This window comes from Mustela putorius, unplaced genomic scaffold, assembly GCF_011764305.1.
Source record: "Mustela putorius furo isolate JIRA1106 unplaced genomic scaffold, ASM1176430v1.1 tig00003845_pilon_pilon_pilon, whole genome shotgun sequence".
Lineage (NCBI taxonomy): Eukaryota > Metazoa > Chordata > Mammalia > Carnivora > Mustelidae > Mustela > Mustela putorius.
The window spans coordinates 63,782,581-63,802,045 of NW_025421998.1; the positions used below are offsets into that span (position 1 = coordinate 63,782,581).

Genomic DNA, 19,465 nt, shown 5'->3' on the forward strand with positions numbered 1-19,465 from the left:
CACTAAGTGAACTTGCTGACTTAAGTGATGATGTACAGTGTTTCCCTGGGACCATAGAGTTCATTTCTGTGACCCAAGTGCACTGCTATACATTGGTTTGTTTATCATGGTTATAAGAATTACTTCATAGAGGGAGACCTCAAGAATGTAAAAGTCAAGGCATTTGAGTCAGCGGTTCTCAAAGTGTAATCCATGGACCCCTTAGAATCCTTAAGACTGTTTCAGAGAGTTCATGAGTTTTAAAATTATTTTTATCATAATACAAAGACATCATTTGCCTTTTTTTCTATGTTCATATTTACACTGATGCTGGGTAAAAGTGTTAGAGCCTTAGTGTGGATCAAGGCAATGGCAGCAAAGTGGTCATTGTATTGGTAACCATCATGTACTCTTAGTTAAAAAATTTTTAAAGCCATTTTTACTTAAAACTATCATTGATGAAATTAAAAAATTATTTATTTTTAATAACTCTTACCCTTGAATACATATCATTTTAACATTGGAAGTGTGCAAAAAAAATACTGCTGAATATTGAAATATAGTTGATATCTCTAAAAGAAAAACACTTATGTGTCTATTTGAGTTGTGAGCTGAGCCAGACTTTTTTTTTTTCACGGAATACTTTTCTTTTTACTTGAAAGAATGACTGACAGGCAAATTATTCAGACTTCAGCATTTGGCAGACTTTTTCTCAAAAATTTTTAAAAAATGAGTATGTCACTTTAAAGAAAATAAGTGGCAGTCTAGTGATAGATCATCAGTGATAAAAATTTGAACTTTCATGTGAAAATTAGAATTTTGGGAAACTTGTGTTTACCACTGTGTGCCTGACATATTTCTCATACTTGAAGACTTCTATGAAGACATAAAAGTTGACATTAATAAATGTAATTTCTTTTTGATATTTGATAATGAAATATACCAACATTAGAGACATCTGCTTAAATTGTTATTTTCCAAATGACCAATAAATAGCATTACAAAAATCATGCATGGGGAAAATTTCCACTTAGAGTACAAGATATGGTTTTGAATTTCACATAACAACCAACCTTTAAGATTGTTGAATTTTTGGTACAGTATCAAAGAAGAATATCCACAATGATATGAAATGGCTCTGAAAATCTGCCTCTGTTTCTCAACTACAAATCTGTATAAGGCTGGGTTTTCTTTATACTGCACCTAAAATCACATATTGCAATAAATTAAAATAAAAAGGTAGGAAAATTCAGTTATCTTCTCTTAAGCCAGGGCTTAGAGAGATTTGAAAAAAAGATAAAACAGTGTCAGTTTTCTCACTGACTTTTTTGGTTTGTTTTGTGTTACTCTGGATGGCATAGATATTTTCATAAAAATGTGTTGTCTTTGTTAATATAATGGATTTTTGTCCCTTAAAAATGAACAAGTTTGTAAATTTTCTCAGTTTTATTGATACAGTAAATATTGATACAGTAAATATTGATAGATAGACATAACCCATGTAAACAAAAACTCTTTGATAAGTTTAGTAATTTTTAAGACTATAAGAAGATCCTGAGATCCAAACTTTGAAAACCACTGTTGTTTAAGTAAGTCTTTCCACATATAGCCTGGATTGGGAATCCATGTCTAGTATACTATAAAGCAAATCGTGTTTTTCCTATTTCCCAGTTTTCAGCATTACCTTGTCCTTTGATTGGTGTGTATCTGGCCAGAAATGCCCAAAAGATACCATTGCTGGCCTCTAATCTAGAGGCTCCCAGATATTCACATTGTCTACCCGGGAGGAAGCACCAGCCATGGGCTCCATCTCCCTGAAGGGTAAGAGAAGAACCCGTGTGCAGTTATGGACCCATTTACATTCTCTTTCACATCTAGCTAACTCCTTTTTACAGAAAAATGGACATCCAGCTAGGGCTATGGTGACTAGCCCGAGTGATTCTGTATGAGACCTAAGCTAAAGAGAATTAGAATTTAGAGGAGTGTTTATGAGTTCCTCATAAAGAATATCCTCAACATAGTGGAATATTAAATGAGCAATAAAATGTTAATTATAGAAAGATCATGAAAACTGCTTGCTAGGACTTTGGTGGGGAAGGTAGATTGTATTGCAGTCTATCAAAAAAAGCTGTAATTATTTATTAAAAAAAGACATCATGGTAGGCACTGAGGACACAACCCTTGACTGTGGATATAAAATTATACATGTATGTTGAGACAAAATTGAAGGTCATGGGTAAAAATGAAAATAATGGAGAAGCTACTTCCAACCTCTCACATTAATTAATTAATTAATCTACTTATTTCTTTTGAGAGCGAGCATGCACGCACATGTATGTGAGAGCCTTGGGTAGGAGGGGCAACGGGAGAAGGAGAGAGAAAACTTTAAGCAGGCTCCATGTTCATGTGGAGCCCTACTTGGCTTGATCTCACAAGTAGATGATCCTCTGGCCAGGGATCATGACCTGAGCTGAAATCAAGAGTTGGATGCTTAAGGGACTGAGCCACCCAGGTGCCCCCAAACCTCTCACATTTAAAAAAATAATGTTTTGCTGATATTTTTAAAATTTCAGTATCAGGAAATTAAGGGACTAGAGATTGAAATTCATGCTATTTTGATCCCTGCCTCTTTAAAACACTGGGAGAGGCACTGATCTTTCTTGATTGCTCCCAGCCCGCTGTCCTTGCCAGATCAGTAAAGCTCCTGCCTTGTTTTACCTAGTTTATACAGCTCCTTGACCTCACCTAGCCAGGGCTGTCACAGTCTCACTTGTGGTCCCATGAGGTCACACCCAAAGGGAGCTATAGGGATAAACAAGCCTTTCCTCTGAATGTTTGTTTCTTCCATTACCACCTACTGAGGAATCTATCAGGGTTCTATTTGTTTACAATGTGTCACTTTTTTAGGGCCACCCAGAGACAGATATTGAGGGGCAAGTTTGCTGAGGGGGAGGAAAAAAAAAGAACCCTGAAGAAAGACATGGTTGAAATATTCCTTAGCATATCCTACAAATACCCCTTTTAAAGCCATGGAAACCACAGATCCCACATCATCTGCCTGGGGAATTTGTAACCAGCTATATTTTCAGAGGATGTGGGAGGTAGAGTTTTCATATTATGGTATTTATAAATATTCCAGAAATGCCACATATTGGTAGGGTGACCTGGTTTATGGAATTGGAAAAAGGCCATGTTGAAGTCAAGAATTCTTTTCTTCTATAGTAAAATGTGTAAAAAAGTTCTGAAAAAAAAATAAAGATAATCCTGAAAAAAATGAACAGGAATCCTGAGATAACTTGTATTGACAGTATCCCTCAAAGAAACTAATCATTGTTAAAGTGGTTTTAGGAATCTGTAAAAATATAATCTTAAATTGAATTTGAGGAGCATATCATTTAGTGTAGCACTTATGGGGTTGGAAGGCTTTGGGAAATAAAATTCTTTGCTCAGTGAAGGAATATTGATTGCTCAATATAAGGACTTATTTAACCAAAAATTGTTGCTGAGAAATTTGCCTCAAAGAGGAAAGACCCTATCATTGTAGATACTTAGGACAGGTGTGCAGTAGTAAATTGAAGTGTTCCTAATTATATTGTACCAGAATATGTTCCTGTGCCATGACAAAAGGGTTCTATGGTCCAATAAGTTTGAGAAACACCATACCTATAATCTCCCTGTTGGATATCCATATGCATTAAAGGATAAGTCTTGCAATAAAGAAAGCGATTTAACTTTGTTTTACACAACCTTACTCATTTCTTTGTAGGAGTCATGTAATAGAAACCCTAGTGACTTCTTATAAAGCAGGATTCCACAAAGTACTTGTTTAGGAAATGCTGTAGGAGATAACTGAGTATAAATTACCTTGATATCTTTGAGGGAAACATTTGGCCAATCCAGACAATTCTTCTGGTGCTCCGAAAGAACACTGAGGTAAACGTTGGCATACATTGTTAAGGAATCATTATTGTCTTTCACATCTGACTGATTCCTTCATATGGGAAGATGGACATCCAGCTGGGGCTGTGATAATTTGCCTGATGGATTCTGGGTGCTAAAAGTCACAGCCATCTATTTCATTCTTCCTACTAGACCTTAGATGGATTGTGGCTATGGTGCCTATCAGTGCTGGTTTTTACAGAACGAGCATTAAAAAGATGGTTATGTATTGACTTCCTGGATCTGTGGGGTTGCCTCACTTATTCATAGGCCACACCAGCCCATTTGTGGTCCTAGAGCAGGGAAGGGTGCCAGCATGTATTACATTCTATAGTGAGATGAAATGATTATCCCCACCAACCCCCAAACATACCCCTCCTTAGGAAAACAAACATTTGCAAGTTTATTTTATAAAATCGGTGTAGAACTTACATAAATATATTGTGACAGCAGCTGTCATACTACATATATCAAGAAAGTGCTTTGAAACTTTATGCAAATACACGGGCAATGTATATACTACTGTATACCCCAAAGACTACTCCATGTGTTCCTCGAGCCAAGGAAAACATGAATGTTCTCCAACTAATTCAGGGGAAAAGTCACCACAACCCTGTACCTTTCACAGCCCTGTTCCTGGCCACTGAAACATACTTTGAATGGCTGATCCTAGAGAGAGCAGGGTGGAGGTGGTGGGGGGGGGGGTGCATTTTTGTCAGGGACTTTTGTAGCTCAACTGCTGGGCTGGGCACTTGAAGCATATTCCCTCCTAAGATTTTCACAGTAGCTTCGTGGGAAAAATAGCATTGTTTGGTAATAGAAGAACCAAGACTCAGATTAAATAAATTGCGCAGGGTCACTCATTTATTAATTTATGGAGCTGGCTGGGATTCAAAATTGATTTGACTTTAAATATTTGTTAGGGAGAACATTTAATGAACACTTACTATGCACCAGGCCCTGAACTAAAAGCTTTTTTCTTCCATCATCTTATTCTTTGCATGAACTCTGTGACACTGAGTACTGTTGTTTTCCTACTTTACAGATGAAGAAATTGAAATTTAGGGAAGTTAAGTAACTTCGGCGCAAAGTAATAAACTGGAGTCGGAGGGAGCCCTTAACGCCAGGGGTTTGTTCCTTTGAGTCATGTGGTTTCCCAGTTTTCCTTCTTGATTTAGGATCTGGAAACTTTCCTGGTTTGTACTGAGCTCAAGGCACAGATCTTCTCATGTCTTCATGGACTAGAATTTCATAAGCATTTAAAAAAGTCATTTTCCCTTGGTTCTCGATTCATCACCCAGTATCTGGAGTTTAGTATTGCCACATTAATGGATGTTGTTATTTCTGTAACTCTAATTGAATCTACTTGGAGTTTTGAACATATTTCAATGCATATACCTTATGTATAAATATTAGATGAAAGAAATGACCTCTTTACAAAGATTTGCAGTCTTTTGCCCACAACGTTGGGATTCATGTCTAACTAACTGAGAGTTTCTTCCTCCATTCCCATGTACCCTTTAGAATTGGGAATATTTGAGAATAGAATCATTTAAAATTTTTACTATGAACAGTTTTGGTGCTCACACTGCTCCTTTTATTTCCATGTTTTGAGAACTCCTGTGCTTTTTAAAGTCAAACCCTTGAGAGCCTTTGAGAACTATGGATTTTGAATCCCAATCTTGTGGTTGCTCAAGTTCCCCACCATTGTATGTTTTATTACTGTTGTCATGACTGCAGTCCTTTTCCAGACACCACTGATCCTAGGGAAATGTGCCGCTTGTGATTGCAAAGTTAGAGTCTGTTTGGGAGGGTTTGCAAAAGAGGGAGCAAGAATCAAGCCTAAAGGCCATCTCAGGCCAGATCAGTTAAACAGCTCAAGAGATCATACTCTCTGTCCTAGACAACTGGAAACACTTTCCTTGAACAAAAACACAAAATACTTTTTGTGCATGAATGTTCACAGAGTGAGTTTTTAATAAAATATATATGTAACATAAGTGTAAGTACATTTTCCACCTTAGCAATTTTTGGAGGGAGATGGACACGTTTGGTTTTGGAATCTCATCCACAGAGTCCCTGAACAGACCTTATCAAATAGCTACTTAGAATAAATCAAAATTTTACATCCTGTCTAAAATTAAAGAATACTTCACTTCAAGGGCAATATCCATAGTCTACATGCTTTTGAATATGACAGACATTGTTTTGATCACAAATATATTCAACCAGTCAGAACTAGCAATGTTTGAGCTACTTTTTTCTATCAGTTCTATGAACTTGTTAACCAAACTGTAGTCCTGGTGGATGAGGCTTTTTATAAATAACATTGATCAATTTAAAATGGCATTTCCTGGATTTCTTGGTCAAAAAAGGGCTGGATATTCTGCCTTCAGTATGTAGGCTTTCACTCAATCTGTCTGTATTCAGGACATTGCCATCATCTTCCAGTTGGTCTGGTATAATAAAATGATAGATATTTCTGAACTACTGTCTCCCTGAGTCCTAGACACCCCCCCCCCACACACACCCTGCAGTTTTCCCTTCAACACTGGTCTTTGGTCCACTCACCACTGAAGTCCTGACTGCTATTTTAAATGGGTTGGCTTTCATTTGATTTCTAATTAAAGGTGGTGTTCCACTCTCCCTCTTTTAGCTTCTTAGGAGAGTTCCAAGGAGACTATCCTTGCTTTCTATTGAAGTATTTAGGAAAGTTCTGACAAGCACTTGAACATCTGTCCTAGCTATGGTCTAAAAGACCCAGTCCTGAACTCAGTTCTATCTGTATCAATTTCTGAAATAAGGTACTTAATTGTGTTATTCAGATAGAACTTTTTCCTATTCCTTTCAATAAGATTAAGGATTTGACCTGTCCCATCCTGGTTCTCCATCATTCTTGGGGGAAAAAAAAAAAAAAAGGTCTGTGGTGCTAAGCGTGTTGTTACAGTGTCACAGTTATAGAGCTGAACATAACCAGGCAAGCTTTCCAACCAGCTGCTGCCTCACTGAGGCATCTTCCCCCTTCTGGCCTCTTGACTGCATGATCTGGCCAAGATCACAAGACAGTGCCTCTGAACCTGGTCTGATATTATTCCAAGAGAAGCTTGATTTAATATAACTCATTGTTTCTGTAAGAGGCCAGGCACTTTTTTTTTTCTACCTGACCAATGTATGAATTCATTTGTCAGAAAATATAATATAGCCATGCCTTGTCTATTAGGTGGCTGTTTTATACTGTTTTATACTGTCCAACCCTGGACAGTGATGGCCAGTCCTCCTAGCTGGTCAGAATTCATGATAGAGGAAATATCATTTTCCTGGACTGGGTAGGAGTCCATCTTCTGCTGTGTCTGTGCCATTGTTTCCTCTGTTTGGCACGACCACCATTTCATGGGCACCTGGCTTTTCAGCCTAGCATGGCTACTACTTCCACCCTCTTTGATAGCACATTTCTGCTCATGTCCCAGAAGCCTCTGGTGATAAAGCAGTGTGGAGGGGAAGTGGGAAGGACCAATATCACTTTCTCTTTTGTGTGGTTTACTCAATCATAGGAATCCCATATCAGAGGGGCCTGTACTTGAATATGTCACAGAGGTTCCAATGACACAGTTCTTTTAGGCTTTACTTTCCATGGCTTTCTCCTGTAGGAACAAAATGGGCATCCATGACATGACTTGGGGTGACTCGAGTGACAGATACCAAGTCCATAATGCCTTCCTTCCATAATTAGGCTCAGGAACTGCTGGTTGTGTTGTGCTGTGTCTCTTCCTCCCTTAGGATGGATTTTTTTTCTCAGGAGAAGCTAAACAGGTGAACCTCTGCCTTTCACTGGACTTGCCCAGACATGTCTGAATGTTAGCTTTGGCTCAAACTGGGACCCTCCCCCAACCCCTTCCACAGCTGTTTCCAACAGCCTGTACACTTCTTTTCCTTTGATCATCTTTGGCCTAGATTATGATCATCCCAAGAGCTTGCCAAGATTGGGTTGCAGCCTGTTTGTCTCAGAACACAAACTTTGAATTGGTTGACAAGACCAATGCCCAGGGGCACCACTAGTTTGAAAGCATGGTGCCAGAAATCTCTAGTCTCCCTGGACAGGGTCCCTTGATTGAGGTCAAGGTGTTTATAGGACTCCTTCATATTTTACTTACAACATTTAAGATTTGGTTAAAATTTTAGGAAATTGTCACTTGATACAAAATAGAGAACTGTGTAAAGGTAATGTATATTGAATGAAGATTTTGAAATTTCTCATTTAAAGACCACCGTGTCTAACATATAGATGTTCAAATGTTTGATGAATGGGCAAACAAAAGCCAAAATGCTGTGACTAGCCAATGGCCATTCAGAAGTTAAAATGAAGTGAAAAACTTATTTTTCAGTAGTGTGTTCAAACATACCAGATTTAGGAACGATCCCAAAGACTTGTAAAGTTTAATTTTGTCAATACATTGTGGGGATCCAGATACATCTTACTTAGGACTAGTTCATTTGAAGACCATAGATAATTTTGTGCCTCAGGAACCTCAGAGGAACACAAACATATGTGACTGACTTTCAGCTTTGGCTGACAACCAGCAAGTAGGTGTTTAAGTGAAAAACAAGCTCTTCTGATGGTACTGTGGCCTCACTGTAGGGGTAGCAGGACTGAGGCCTTTGTGGAGGATAAAGGAAATATTCACATGGCGTCTGCCCTCTTTCAACTCTCAGCCAAGTTTGGTGCAAGTGATAAACACAAATGAAACCCCGTGAAAACAAAATGGAACCATGTACAAAGCAGGCAGCGTACATCAGTTGTTTTTGGTAGCCAAACTTAAGTCAACTGAAAGGTTTTGGAGAAATAGTTCATCAGTGATGCTTGGGTTTCTCTCTTTGGGAATCAGTATTGGTAGAGCCTTGCCTCCTTCAAAGGCCTTCCTGGGGCCTCTTCCTCAGCTCATCTCCAGCTTTGCTGCACTGGAGACAACCTGAGGAAAATGAAAAACGTCCTTTCTCCTCCACAATGGTGTTATTTCCTTCCTTTCAGGAATGGCTCATACCTCATGGGAGGTGTGAGTTCTGAATGATTGTTCTTTTCATCTCCCTGGAAGTGGGCCAGACTCTAGATAAAGCGTTTGATGTGTCAGCAGTAGGCTTGTAACAGCTTTGACTACTTACATGATGATGAAAGGTTGAACTTTGATAAAAAATGGCAAGAAAAGGAAAAGGGCTCATTTTCATTCTTTTGCTTTGGGAGGGTGGTGGGTGGCAGTTGAGAAGCGTCCTACCGGGGTGGTCTGTGAGGTCTCCGGGAATCTGAAATAGTAGGAGGCAGTTCTCTCGTGGATTTCTTTGCTTGTTTATTGATTGTTTGAAGGGGGGGGGGCACCCATGCTTACCGGCACGGCTGGGCCAGATTCTCAGGGCCTTATTGGTAAGCCCCTACCTCTCCACCCAGTGAGCCCTGGAAAGGGGTATCACATTCCTCAGGGTGGATCTCTTAGGTTTCCAGCCATCCCTCAGCACCTGCTGGGAGACACCAAACAAGCCAGGCCTGGCGAATCTACTCTGACTCGTGGGGCTTTTCCCCCCACCCCCCGTTTCCTAGGGCATTTGTCTGGAGGTCTCGTCTGTGCATGCTCCCATAGGGTGGTCTTCCCTTCCCGCTTCTAAAATAGACAAAGAATGCAGTGAAATATTTGTGAAAACCCAGAACCAGTTGGATTTGCCTCAAACTATATCCCGGTCTTATCAGCAACTTGGTGTGTCAGTCTTCGTGCCAAAGCGGGGCTTGGGGAGGAGGAAGAATTTCGAAATTTTCTTTTCCAAAGCAAAAACACAGAAAAGCAAAAACAGAAACAACCACCTGTCATTCAGGTGAGTGACCAGACAGCGTTGTGAGCAAGGACTCAAAGAGGAATACAGATGAGTTTTACCCTGAAATTGGAGGCGTAGGCAAACACAGTACAGAAACCTCCTTTTAAAATGGTATTAGTGGGACAATAGTAAACATACTTACATCACCTGTTTATTTAAGAAGCTGATATTTATTTTACAAAATTCTGACCTCTGGCTCTGCATCTTTGTGTGCTCAAAGCCCAGCACTGTCACCATAGCCGGGCTGGGCCTGCTCATAATGCAGCCACTGGGACCTGGTCCCATGTGCTGCCAGTGGGCTTAGGCCTCGCTGCCGTGCCATGCAAACCCAGGGGCGATGCCAGGACAGACATTCTTCTGTAAGTGTCTTTGAAGATGAGGGGCAGCGTAAAGCTCTGTGGAGTGGTCTGTCTGGCTATCAGAGGACACTGAAGTCCCTCCTAGGGCTCGCCAGCACAGGCCAGAGGGTGACCAGCAGAGTCAAACGGCTTGGTGGGAGCTTGAGTTTAGGGGAGCAGTACTCACCAGCATGGCCAGCGTGCTGCTGCTGTAGAGGTCTCTTGGCCAAGACAGAAGCTTTCCCACTTGATGAACTTCTAAGACCTTGCTCTGTAAGCTGTCAAAAGAGTGCATAAGATGTGAAATTCAGATTGTCTGGGTTGGGTATCACCTTCTGAAAGTTACAATGAAATAACTAGAGAATAGCGTAGGAAAAACAAAAGGTGGGTATGGACTTGTTCGGTTCAGCAACCATATGACTAGAATTTAAGTAGAGATTTTTAGCGATCTCTTTCTTTCTGATTAAAAAAAGGGGGGCGGAAACTAGCTTTCTCAATGAGGGAGTGGCTGATAGAGTGGGTTATTGTAGTGTTTCGTGGTCACCTAAGGCCTCAAATATTACGTCTGGGACTGCACAGGTGCAATTCAATGTCATTTCTTTAACAATCATTGTTGAAAGTAGAATAATGGATTCCCAGACCCCCAAGATATCCATGTTCTACTCCTCCCAAAATGTGACTGTGGCCTCAAATGGCAAAATGGACTTTGCAAATGTGGTTAAATTAAGGATTTTGATGTGGGATTATCCTGGATTATCTGGATAGGCCCTCTCACAAGAGGCCTTATAAATGGAGGCAGGAGGGTCGAAGTCAGGGAGAGATTATGAAGATGCTATGTTAATGCCTTTGATGATGAAGTAGGGAGGCTGAGAGCCAAGGAAGGCTGGCAGCCTCTGGGAGCTGGAACAGGGGAAGGAAACAGATTCTGCCCTCGAGTCTCCAGAGAGTACCCAGCCCTGCTGACATGTCGATTGAAGCCCATACTGACTTCTGACTCTTCCAGAACTATAAGATACTAAGTGTGTATACTAAGTGTATACTAAGCCACTGAGTCTGTGTGGTAATTTATTATGGGAGCAATAGGAAGCCAAAGCAATACTATGAACAACAATACAGTCAGGCTTAGAGGTATTAATTGATGGGAAACATAAAAGGAATTTGGTTTAGGCTTGATTCTCGAGACAGAGTATCGTGTCATTGTTCTTTGAGGAGATATGAAGGACAAAGGTTTTTGTTTTTGTCAGTCCAGCGGGGCACTTCTCAGGGATGATGGCTCAAGATTTTTATCAGACAGAGTAGGTATTTTGGTCAAACTTTAATGTCATGTTCTTGACTCTCTTTGTGGAGAATCAAAGTTGTGTTGTATTTTATCACTTGAAAACATAAGCTTATGGGTAGCATAATGTTCTTACAGTAGAAAGTTTCCAGAGCCCTCACAGATTGTGATGTTCCAGCCCGGACCCTTTGGTGAATTCCACTCCATCAACCTCAACCACAAGTCCATCCCTGCCTCCGTTCCTGCTGCTGTCTTCCCTCTCAGGCTGGAGTATAGTGGCCTCCAGCCACCAGCAAGCTGAAGTAGGGTCTGGCTCATGTCTCAGAGAGAACTCCCCCAAATGGGAAATGTGCTCCATCATTCAGAATACATGTCTTGAGCACATGTGGTGAGCCATGACATGCGTCAGCTGCTGGAGGAGCTAATGAGAACAATAAGCCTCAAAACCTAGTTGCTGGAAGCTCATGTCAGTGAGGCATTTAGCAAAATGCAATGCCTTGGAAAGTAGCATCTGAGTCATCTGGGAAAATTATTGAAAATGCAGGTTCCTAGGCTGTGGCACGAGAAAACACTGGCTTAGTACAGTGGTCTTTAACTGGGAGTGATTTTGTTCTCTAGGGACAGTAGGCAGTATCTAGAGACATTTCCATTTGTTATAATAAGGGACAAAGTGTGCTACTGGCATCTAGTGGATAGAGGCCAGGAATGCTGTTAAATATTTTACAATGTACAGGATGGTCCCCTAAAACAGAGACTTCTCTGAATCAAAGCATTATTAATGCCAAATTTGGAAGACCCTGGTCTACTGGGTAACTCTCACAGACACACCAGTGTATTATTATACTACCGTGGTATTAGATATATATGTCAATATCGTGTGTGTGTACATGGGTGTACACAAGTCCATGTGTGTATGCATATCTATAAATAGCTTTCTCTCTAAGTAGGCTCATCACCCACGACAATTTGGGGTGTCCTCTCTCCCGTTGTCCACTCTACTCCTTCTCCCTCCATCAGACAACTCACCCACTGGCCATCTTTGCTTTGATTTTCTATTTTGCACTGGCCAAAATCAAGGGAGGCCAAGTACCAAGACCTTTACCCCTGGAATTAACTGTCATGCTCTGAAACTTTAGCAAAATAAATTTGCAGATCGAAGTGAGGCATGGCTGAAAACATCTTTTTTCTCTTGTGACCTTTTTTTGACCAATTTGCAGTTCAGAGTGGTTACTCTATTCAAGTCAGCTTTGCACCACTGGCTGTTAATATAAGAATTATGGTGCACATACAGACTCTTTTCACTCATGATATATTTCTCCCCTACACTAGCCCTGCCCAGTTTTCTGTCCCCTATTCTCACCTTCTTCTAAAATCAATGGAGGATTACATTCCCTTCAAACAATTGAACACTGGAGGGAAAAATCCCTCTAGAATGTGGCTGAGTGTAGCTGATTGTTTCTAAATGGTTAGAAATGTACTCTTCAGCTCCCCGCCTCCTGTTGGGGAACCAGACTGCATCCTGGTCAGGGGATGAGTGCTACGTCAGATGTTACAGTATGGTTTCCAGCCCTCAGTTCTCAGTGGTCTTTAGTGGTGGGGGAAGAAGCCACATGGCTGTGGTTTTTATCATCTTGCACTCATTACTATATTCAGGAAGATAGATTTTTATTATGCTGTAAGACTGTGGTTCTGGAGTAAACTTTGACACAAACCGATTGTGTTCTTGACTGAATCAGCTAAAACAAAAGTAAGGGGGCAGCCAATAGACTTGGGACAAGTTTCATGTCTTTCTTTTAAAAGCAGCTACTATCAGAGAAGCACTTGGATCTGCAGTTAGAAAAAACAACCACCTCTACAGAACAAAACTAAGGAAAAATGATGGAAATCGTAACTCACCAGTACTGTGGAAGTTCCTAGCATTCCTCTCCTTGTTGACCGTATGAGAATATAGTCGTTAATCCTTGGGTATTTTACCCATATAGACATTTTCAAATGTTTAACAAAACATGGGGTGGGGGTGTCCTAGGAATCCTGCCAGCGTATGAGATGATGTTAAGACTTGCTTTTTGATATATCGGCACCAAGAAACATTTAGGTAGTACCTAACATGTATAAAACCCAAGGAGATACAAGGTAAGCAGAGGCAGACAGCCCTGAAACTCTACCGTCTCATCAGGATCCTGTAGTTCAAAGTGGTTTGAGAAATTCATGGAGATTCTAGGGCTCTTCCTGTGTGGTGACTCTTCCTTTCATTAGAGAAATTTTTACTGAGATGTTCCCTCGAGTCTGTCAACTCTCCTGAAGTATATTAGGCTGAGAGGACTGGTCCCCGCTATCTCTAAAATCTGGTTTGGAGGTAAATCCAGTATTATCCTGCAGGGTTAAACTTCCATGTATGTGTCAAAAATACAGGCATACATAAGAGAAAGAAAAAGATACAGGAAGATGGAGTGGGTCACTGGGAAAGGAAGGGGTCTAGAAGCCTTCATAGGTGAGACGAGGCTCAAAATAGACCTGGAACAAAGCAGGATGTTTATAGCGGTCAATGACGGGGGGAGAGGGAAAGAGGTACACATAAACATGGCAGGCCGCAGATGTGCCTAGGGATAATAAAGCAGATACACTGGACCCCCCTCTCCAGGTTGGTATTGTGAGGAAAGGAGATGGGAGAGAAGATTATGGTTTATCTTGACAAAGTAGACTAACTGTGGTAATAAAGATCTAATGCATCTGAGTATTTTAACGCAGTGAAATTTATTTCTTGCTCATAAAATAGTTCATTGCAAGTGTTTAGTGGATAGACTTCCACATGGTGACACGGAAGTGAAAGCAGGCCCTTCCCATCTTGTATGATCGCCCCTCTATTCCTCTAGTAGAGACAGAAAGGGAGAACACGGAGCACTGAGATGAGAGATTTTTATGGGTCAAGCCTAGCAGCATGTTTTTTATTTCCATCTACCGCCTCTTGGTCAAAATCTATTCATAAGGCCTAACCACGAGGGAGTCTGAGAAATGTAGTGTTGCTCTATGTCAGAAGAAGAAACCAATTTTACTGAGCACATAATTGCTTCTGTAGTGGACATTGAGCCTGAATTTTGTCCCAAATGCAGTGGTAAATCATCCTCTTCAGCATGAGGACACGCTCCAGAAGGCAAGTGAATTTTGTATATTACATTTACCGCTGCCTCCTTAGCATATGTAGGACTTAAATGCATATATGATGCAGTATTGAAATGACAGATGGGTGTTAGAAAGAGAAAGGAATCCTGGACATATTAAACTTTCCAGGATGGGTTAGTGCAGGATCGCTGAGGCAGGGAAGCCTGTTAGCGAGATTGGGATAATCTGTAAGAGCCCGCATTAGTGTAGTTGCAGTAGGAATTAGTACATTTTTAGGAACAGAAATGTACGCTTCTGCAAATTTAACTTCCCTGGTTTACGGTACAGCCACATCTCATAGTTTAACCAGATTCCCTGCTGAGTTGAAATCATAGAAGCAGGTTGTGAGCCGAAAAGGGCTGGCACCTTCTTTGGAGGTATTAATTGGAATGCAGCCTCGCGACTGGGGCTATGCCACAACACTGCAACCCAAATAAAATAAAACTTGACTAAACCAGCAAACCCAGATTGGAGTTCAAGTTGCTTTAATGGGCTCTTGGGAAAGACAAACTGCAATTGTTTTACATATGCAAAATCTGCTCTTTGACCTTAGTGTAAGGAAAATGACCAGTGCCCACATAATCTCTTGGCAGCTTTCTGAAGCATTGGACAAGTTAACTCCTATGCAATTATGCAATCTTTTAAAAAAATTTTAATTTTAAAATATGCTTGAAAAATAGGTGCTGCTCCAACAAGAACAGAGACTATTGATGAAAAGACTATGTTCTCTGTGCACTTAAAGAAGCCAGCACACGGGCAGCCTCGGGTGGCCTGAGGCTTCCGGATTTTCGGAAGTGGCTCGCAGATGAATTTTTTTGAAATTAAAAGTTAAAAGAAGCATTCTGTTCTCCCTCTAGACTGAGCTTTTGTGGTGTATGTAGACCTCAGAGCCTGACCTAGACTCAGGTTATGTGCCTCTGAAGTCTGGTGAAAGGCCTGACTTTAGGCTTATGCAGAGTGGAGTGAGGAACGGCATAGAGAACAACCAGGGATTCTTAGGAGATTTTTAGTGATTCTTGCTGATCTGGAAATAATGTAAAAACAACAGAAGCGCTTTTTGTGGTATTTTTTTGCATGTTCTCTATTGGTTTGGGGACGAATCCAACGTGAAAGTGGCTTAAAAATAATAAATATTTAAAAAGACATAACGTGCCCTACCCTTTTCATCCACTCATACCAAAAAATGAACAGTAATAACAAAACTGGCAAGAAGAGGAGGGGAGAGCAGGAACAATGGATGGCGGCCGTGCATGGGGATAGGCGTGAATATGACCCAGACAGCTAACGTCTGGTGTTATTGCAGAAAGTGTTGGAGAAGGTGTGAGGAAAGGCTGCGGGGAATCTTTCCCTTCTCTGAGGCATGAGTTCCTCATTTCCTGAGGCCTCTTGAGATATAAATTACTGGTTTCAGACAGCAGGTACCTGAGGGTCTACTAGTCTGCTTTCTAGTTCAAATCCCAGAGAAGCCAATCCATTGGAATTCCATTTGCCTAGTGATCTATTGACCAAATCTACTGATTTTTCTTAAAATTAATTATTCATAAATTTGGTAACAATTCATTTTGCACCAGATAGTTTTCACATGAGCCTTACAGAGGTGTTGGATGTAAATTGACTGGAAAGTGCTTTTTTTTTTTTTTTTCCCCTTCCCCAGCTTTCTGAAGATTCAATTACAAGTTGCTAAGGCTGGAAAAACAGATGCCTCTGGTGAGGCATCGAGGAGGGGAAGGGGGCATGCTGCATCTTTGAGTTGTACAGAGGGGAGAGATGCTGACTGCCAGAAGAGGTGGGGGCATGCTGAGGTGAAAAGGAAGGAAAGCGTGTCAGAGAGGAAGAAGGGGTACAGACAAAAGGTTGATATCCAGGATCTATAATGAACTCCTCAAACTCAACACACACAAAACAGACAATCATATCAAAAAATGGGCAGAAGATATGGACAGACACTTCTCCAATAAAGACATACAAATGGCTATCAGACACATGAAAAAATGTTCATCATCACTAGCCATCAGGGAGATTCAAATTAAAACTACATTGAGATATCACCTTACACCAGTTAGAATGGCCAAAATTAGCAAGACAAGAAACAACACGTGTTGGAGAGGATGTGGAGAAAGGGGAACCCTCTTACACTGTTGGTGGGAATGCAAGTTGGTGCAGCCTCTTTGGAGAACAGTGTGGAGATTCCTCAAGAAATTAAAAATAGAACTTCCCTGTGACCCTGCCATTGCACTCCTGGGTATTTACCCCAAAGATACAGATGTAGTGAAAAGAAGGGCCATCTGTACCCCAGTGTTTATAGCAGCAATGGCCACGGTCAAAAAACTAAAACTGTGGAAAGAACCAAGATGCCCTTCAACGGACGAATGGATAAGGAAAATGTGGTCCATATACACTATGGATATTATGCCTCCATCAGAAAGGACGAATACCCAACTTTTGTATCAACATGGACGGGACTGGAAGAGATTATGCTGAGTGAAATAAGTCAAGCAGAGACAGTCAATTATCATATGGTTTCACTTATTTGTGGAGCATAACAAAAAGCATGGAGGACATGGGGAGTTAGAGAGAAGGGGGTTGGGGTAAATTGGAAGAGGAGGTGAATCATGAGAGACTCTGGACTCTGAAAAACAGTCTGAGGGGTTTGAAGTGGCGGGGGGTTGGGAGGTTGGGGTACCAGGTGGTGGGTATTATAGAGGGCACGGATTGCAGGGAGCACTGGGTGTGGTGAAAAAATACTGATACTGTTATGCTGAAAATAAATAAATGGAAAAAAAATTATAACCTAGGCTTAATGTACTGACACAAAACAATGACCATATTATCAAGTGAAAGTAGATTATTAAACAATATGAATGTGGGAAAAAAAAAAAAAAGAAAGAAAGGGCAGAGAACAAGGGGCAGGGAAAAATTCAAATGCTCTGTAACTTCTCCCGTAGGCAGTTGAGCCTTTGCCATTCATTCCAATACCAGCCATCATTTGCCTTCTGCTTCTGATAGAAACAGGTTTGGTTAGCTGAGTGAGTTTGGTGAAATGGTTCTCCTGAATATTGGCTTTCAGCGTATCCGTTTTCAGCAACCTGGCTGCTTCCTCAAATCTGAGGCTCGTTGAGTCATGCTAGCAACACCTTTAAGCAGTGGCAGGAAGGGAAGTATTCTTAGAGGAAGATGTCTGCAGAACTTACAGAAAGATGGGGGTGTGAAAGAAGAGGAAAAGTCTCTGTAGACTCCAGAGGGCTCCTTTGCTTGCTTGGGGTTGGAAAGGGAGGCCAACTTGTCCTGGTTTGACCAAGACTTCCCCATTTTAGTACTGAGAGCCTCCAGCCTCAGGCAAACTGAGACGGTTGGCTAGTCCTAAGAGGGAAAAAGATAAATAAAGGTGATATTGGGTGGGGAGAGGTGATGCTGTAATAGACTTTTCAGGGGCAGTCTTTTAGAGGGTGTAGTTCATGTGGCCTACAGGGAGAGTAAGTGGAGAGTTCGGAGAAATTACACAGATGTGAGCAGTCACCACAGGGACCTAATACCAGGAAAGGCCCTAGGTTTGTTCCAGACATCTCGATTATATGATATATATGCACTTACTTTTCTAAATGTGCTTTTTTTTTTCTCTCTCTCTCTTTTCTTCAGGGAGGCAGGACACAGTGCGTGAGAGAAGTATGTCCCATTCTCTCCTGTCCTCAGCACCTTAGCCACACTCCCCCAGGACAGTGCTGCCCCAAATGTTTGGGTGAGTGACTGTTTTCAGGTCAAAGAACAATGTAATTCCTTCTTGGGAGTTTCTACTGAGAGTCTTCATTCACATTGTTATGTTGGGGGTCTCAGGTTGTCCTAGTTCATGACTTATTAGGAATACTTGCTTCCTCTGATTTTAGGAGTTTATCTCTTTTCTGAGGTCTTTACAGGGCTCTTTCTTTCTTTTCTTTTCTTTTCTTTTTTTTTTTTTTTTATGTAGGAGGAGCAGTAGGCAGAGGGAAAGGGAGAAGCAGCGAGCCCAATGCGGTGCTCGATCCCAGGACCCTGAGATCATGACCAGAGCTGAAGACAGATGCTTAACTGACTGAGCCACCCAAGCACCCCATCTACAAGGGGTTTTTTTCTCTCTTGTCTTCCCCTGTAGCCATAAACCTGGTTTGCCAGACAACCTGGGGTAATAATTCTTGACGGAGAGAGCAGTAATGAAGAAACTGTTTTTCATTGGACATGTGAGGATCAGTAGAAATAATTAGTGTTTTAAAGGCATATGAAGTTAACACATGGAGGAATATAGACCAGTATTACTTTTAGAGGCAAAAACATGCAAGAGGATAACACCAAAAGCAAGATGTTTGGGAAGAACAATGAAAAAATCGCCCACAAAAAAGGAAGATTAGCTATTTCTTTTTGAGCATTTACTATGTCCTAGGCACCATGCAAAACACTTTATATGCTTTTTCTAATTAAATTTTCTGAGGAAACTGTGCTGTATAGGTGTTAAATATATCATTCTGATGTGTAATATTGGTGCTATGATTAGTATAATTGCAGGAGATTCTACCTCTAGTAGAATCTAGATACGACCTCTAGTAGAATCTAGAAGGTGGCACAGCTAGGGAGTTATGGAGTTGGTACCTGAGCATGAGTCCCTGTGATTCCTAAGCCTGTGCTTTAACCTGCTGCTGCTCAGCCTCCCTAGTGATGTGGAGAGTGGCACACACATCGCTAAGTGAAAAGAGATAGCCTGTGATGGAGAGTCTCTAGGGCAAGAGATCCTTTGGCGCTTGTTTATAATCTGTATGACAGCTTCTTACATGTGATCTTCAAGCTTTTGAGTTAGTCAAGGTCAGACTAATATTCAAATATACATGGCTTGACCCCATCATATGAATCCAATAGAACATCTCCCACTGGAATCCCCCAGCAACCCCACTTA

General features: G+C 41.1%; 1 protein-coding gene across 7 annotated transcripts in view; it reads left to right on the forward strand.

Annotated features, from left to right (window-relative positions):
• BMPER (BMP binding endothelial regulator) overlaps window positions 1-19,465 on the forward strand; it is a 347,002-nt gene that overhangs the window by 215,868 nt on the left and 111,669 nt on the right. For all 7 annotated transcript variants that reach the window (XM_045062867.1, XM_045062866.1, XM_013061473.2 and 4 more), the window contains one exon: window positions 18,184-18,283. In XM_045062867.1, the coding sequence (XP_044918802.1) occupies window positions 18,184-18,283 (100 nt within the window). The remainder of the gene's footprint in view (window positions 1-18,183; window positions 18,284-19,465) is intronic.